Source organism: Etheostoma spectabile, unplaced genomic scaffold (assembly GCF_008692095.1).
Source record: "Etheostoma spectabile isolate EspeVRDwgs_2016 unplaced genomic scaffold, UIUC_Espe_1.0 scaffold272, whole genome shotgun sequence".
Taxonomy (NCBI): Eukaryota; Metazoa; Chordata; class Actinopteri; order Perciformes; family Percidae; genus Etheostoma; species Etheostoma spectabile.
The window spans coordinates 1,622,381-1,624,879 of NW_022605576.1; the positions used below are offsets into that span (position 1 = coordinate 1,622,381).

The 2,499-nt window shown below is 39.9% G+C and overlaps 1 protein-coding gene across 1 annotated transcript in view; it reads right to left on the reverse strand.

Annotated features, from left to right (window-relative positions):
* dph2 (diphthamide biosynthesis 2) overlaps positions 1-2,499 on the reverse strand; it is a 6,353-nt gene that overhangs the window by 846 nt on the left and 3,008 nt on the right. The window contains exons 4-5 of the mRNA XM_032510781.1: positions 1,861-2,081; positions 475-1,164 (exon numbers count right to left, since the gene is read on the reverse strand). Coding sequence (XP_032366672.1) covers positions 475-1,164; positions 1,861-2,081 — 911 coding nt within the window. The remainder of the gene's footprint in view (positions 1-474; positions 1,165-1,860; positions 2,082-2,499) is intronic.

Consider the following 2,499-nt stretch of genomic DNA (forward strand, 5'->3'; position numbering starts at 1 on the left):
ATATATATATATATATATATACACTGTATAGATAGATAGATAGAGGGAGAGAGAGAGAGAGAGAGACTTTGAAAAAGAAATTAATTTCTTTCTCTCTCACTAAGTTGTCCAAATGTAGTACTCGGTACAACATTAATAACTAAAAGAGAAAAAGCATTAAAATTGTGAGATGTAAACATAATATATATTTATGACATATTAATATTTACTGTAGCCAACAATGCACGTTTTAGAATAAGACATCTTTGGAAAACTTAAGCTAGCCATCTCTTTTTCTTTGAATAAAGCCTACATAAAGGGCTGAACTTCAATTATAATATATGCAAACTTGACATGATGCATAACAGTTAATCACTATAATGTGGATCTTTGGAATACTACAGAGATCCCTGTTTTAGATTTCATACACTAAACCCTAAAAAAAAAAAAAAAAAAGATTTAGTAATTTCTGATGTGAATAAATCCCAATCTAACCTGGCAGGAGGTGTCGAAAGTCTGTGACGTATTCCTCAGACCACTCCCTGTTCTTGTTGCAGGCCACCTCCATCTCAAACGGTGTTACTACAGGTTTATAGAACTCACTTGAGTCCAGCAGGGAGTTCTCAGGACACGCAATTAACACAAAGATGTCAATTTCGAGAAAGTTAGCCAGTTTGGGCACGTTCAGCTTCCCCATGGCGAACATGTAGCTCTTCTTGCCAGCTCCCCGGATGGTCTCCTTCAACTGCTGGATGATGTGGAGGTAGTCGGCCATGCCCAGTGTGCCCACCAGGATGCCAACCACGTTGGCATCTTTGGCCCTTTCTATGGCGTAATAACGCTTCATCAGTGTACGGTTGATACTGACTGACTCTGTCCTGCCCGCCATTTTTACGGGGTCAAAAGAACAAAATGAGCAGCGATTCCAAGTCATCATGAAGTTTCTCAGAGTTGCTCCCTCTTGGCCTATATAGAACATGCTGTAATCAGTGATGCTCAAACCCCTCCTCAAGGAGAACTGCCTTCCAAACTGAGAAACACGCGGGTTGGCGTCCGGCTCCGACAGACGGGGGTCATCATGCTTTCTTTTAATCCGGCCGTGACTGTAACACCGCTCCCCTTCGACAACAAGTTCTGAGACGACAAGGTTAGGATACTCTGGAGAAAGGAGTGTCAGAAGATCATCTGGAAAACAATATATGCATGTTGTCTTCAGTCAATGAGAGGAAATCACAAAACTTAGATGTTATTAGGGTAGATTTCAAGACTTTCTGCCTTAACTGAGGATGTGGCTAATAAGGTTGATGTGTCCTACTATTCATCTTCATCTTAAAGCGGTCCTATTTTCATGAAGAATTACACTTATAACTCACAATAATTTGAAGGATGACTTGTTAAATAAACTCAATATAATGACATAACTATAAGGGCTGTCCTTAACTAAAGAAATTCTTAGTTGATGATTTTCCACTTGGCACATGATTTTGTCGACTAATCGATTCGTTGATTTAATCAACAGAGCTGTGAGGTGGTCGAGACTAGAAAAGCACAATATAAATGGAGTTAATTAACCATCTGTAAAACTGAGTTTCTACACAATTAATCCTGCAAAAGCATCACTTTAAATCTTGGGTTCACCAGAAATCTGCTCATAAGTTTCTTGGAAATGAGTAATTAAGCATGAAAAATGACTTATCAACTAAAGAAATCACCCACTCAACTAAGAGGGGATGGCCCTAATAACTATGTATTCTCTCTTTCAGATAAAAGAGCATAGAGTAGGGCTTTATAGATCAATAACGTTCATTTACATAGCACTTATTGCAGACAGAGTCACAAAGTGCTTCACAGACCAAATAAATAAATCCATTCTAAGCGTACCTTTAGCATGAGCATAATTGACGTCACAGAGGAGGACGACGTGACTCTGTGTGTCCGGGTGGAGTTCTCTGAAGGCAGAAGTGCACTTCTCAAGATCCACAGGTCTCCGCTCAAACACGTACATCAGCGGCAGCCGTTTGGACGGGCTGAGGCAGGCGCTGCCGTAGTGCACGATGCAGTCGGCTCCAACGTGCTCTGCAGCTACCTCGTCCACGCAGCAACTGCTCCGCAGAATTCAACATTTAGGAATGCAAACGGATAATCACAACCCCTTAAAGCATTTAACTTGCACAGTGTAATGTACTAGCCCGGGATCAATTAAAAAATATGAGCTTAAAAATCAACTTACTCACTGTACAGTAAAGCCGGTAGAAGCTAAAGCTGCTATTTTTTAAGTTTGATAAGCCACTGTACTAAGACATATTATTACGCCTGCTGATGATAGATAGAGCAACAAAATAAAAATAAATTAAACTGCCAAAAGCCCAATACCTTCACTTGGTATTAAATCAATGTTAAAAGCCGTTCTGAATTCTAAATTTCACGTGTGTGCCGGATCCAAAATTGAAAATGTACACAGCATAAAGTATTGGAAAGTATAGGCAAGGCAAGGCAAGGCAGCTTTATTTGTAGAGCACA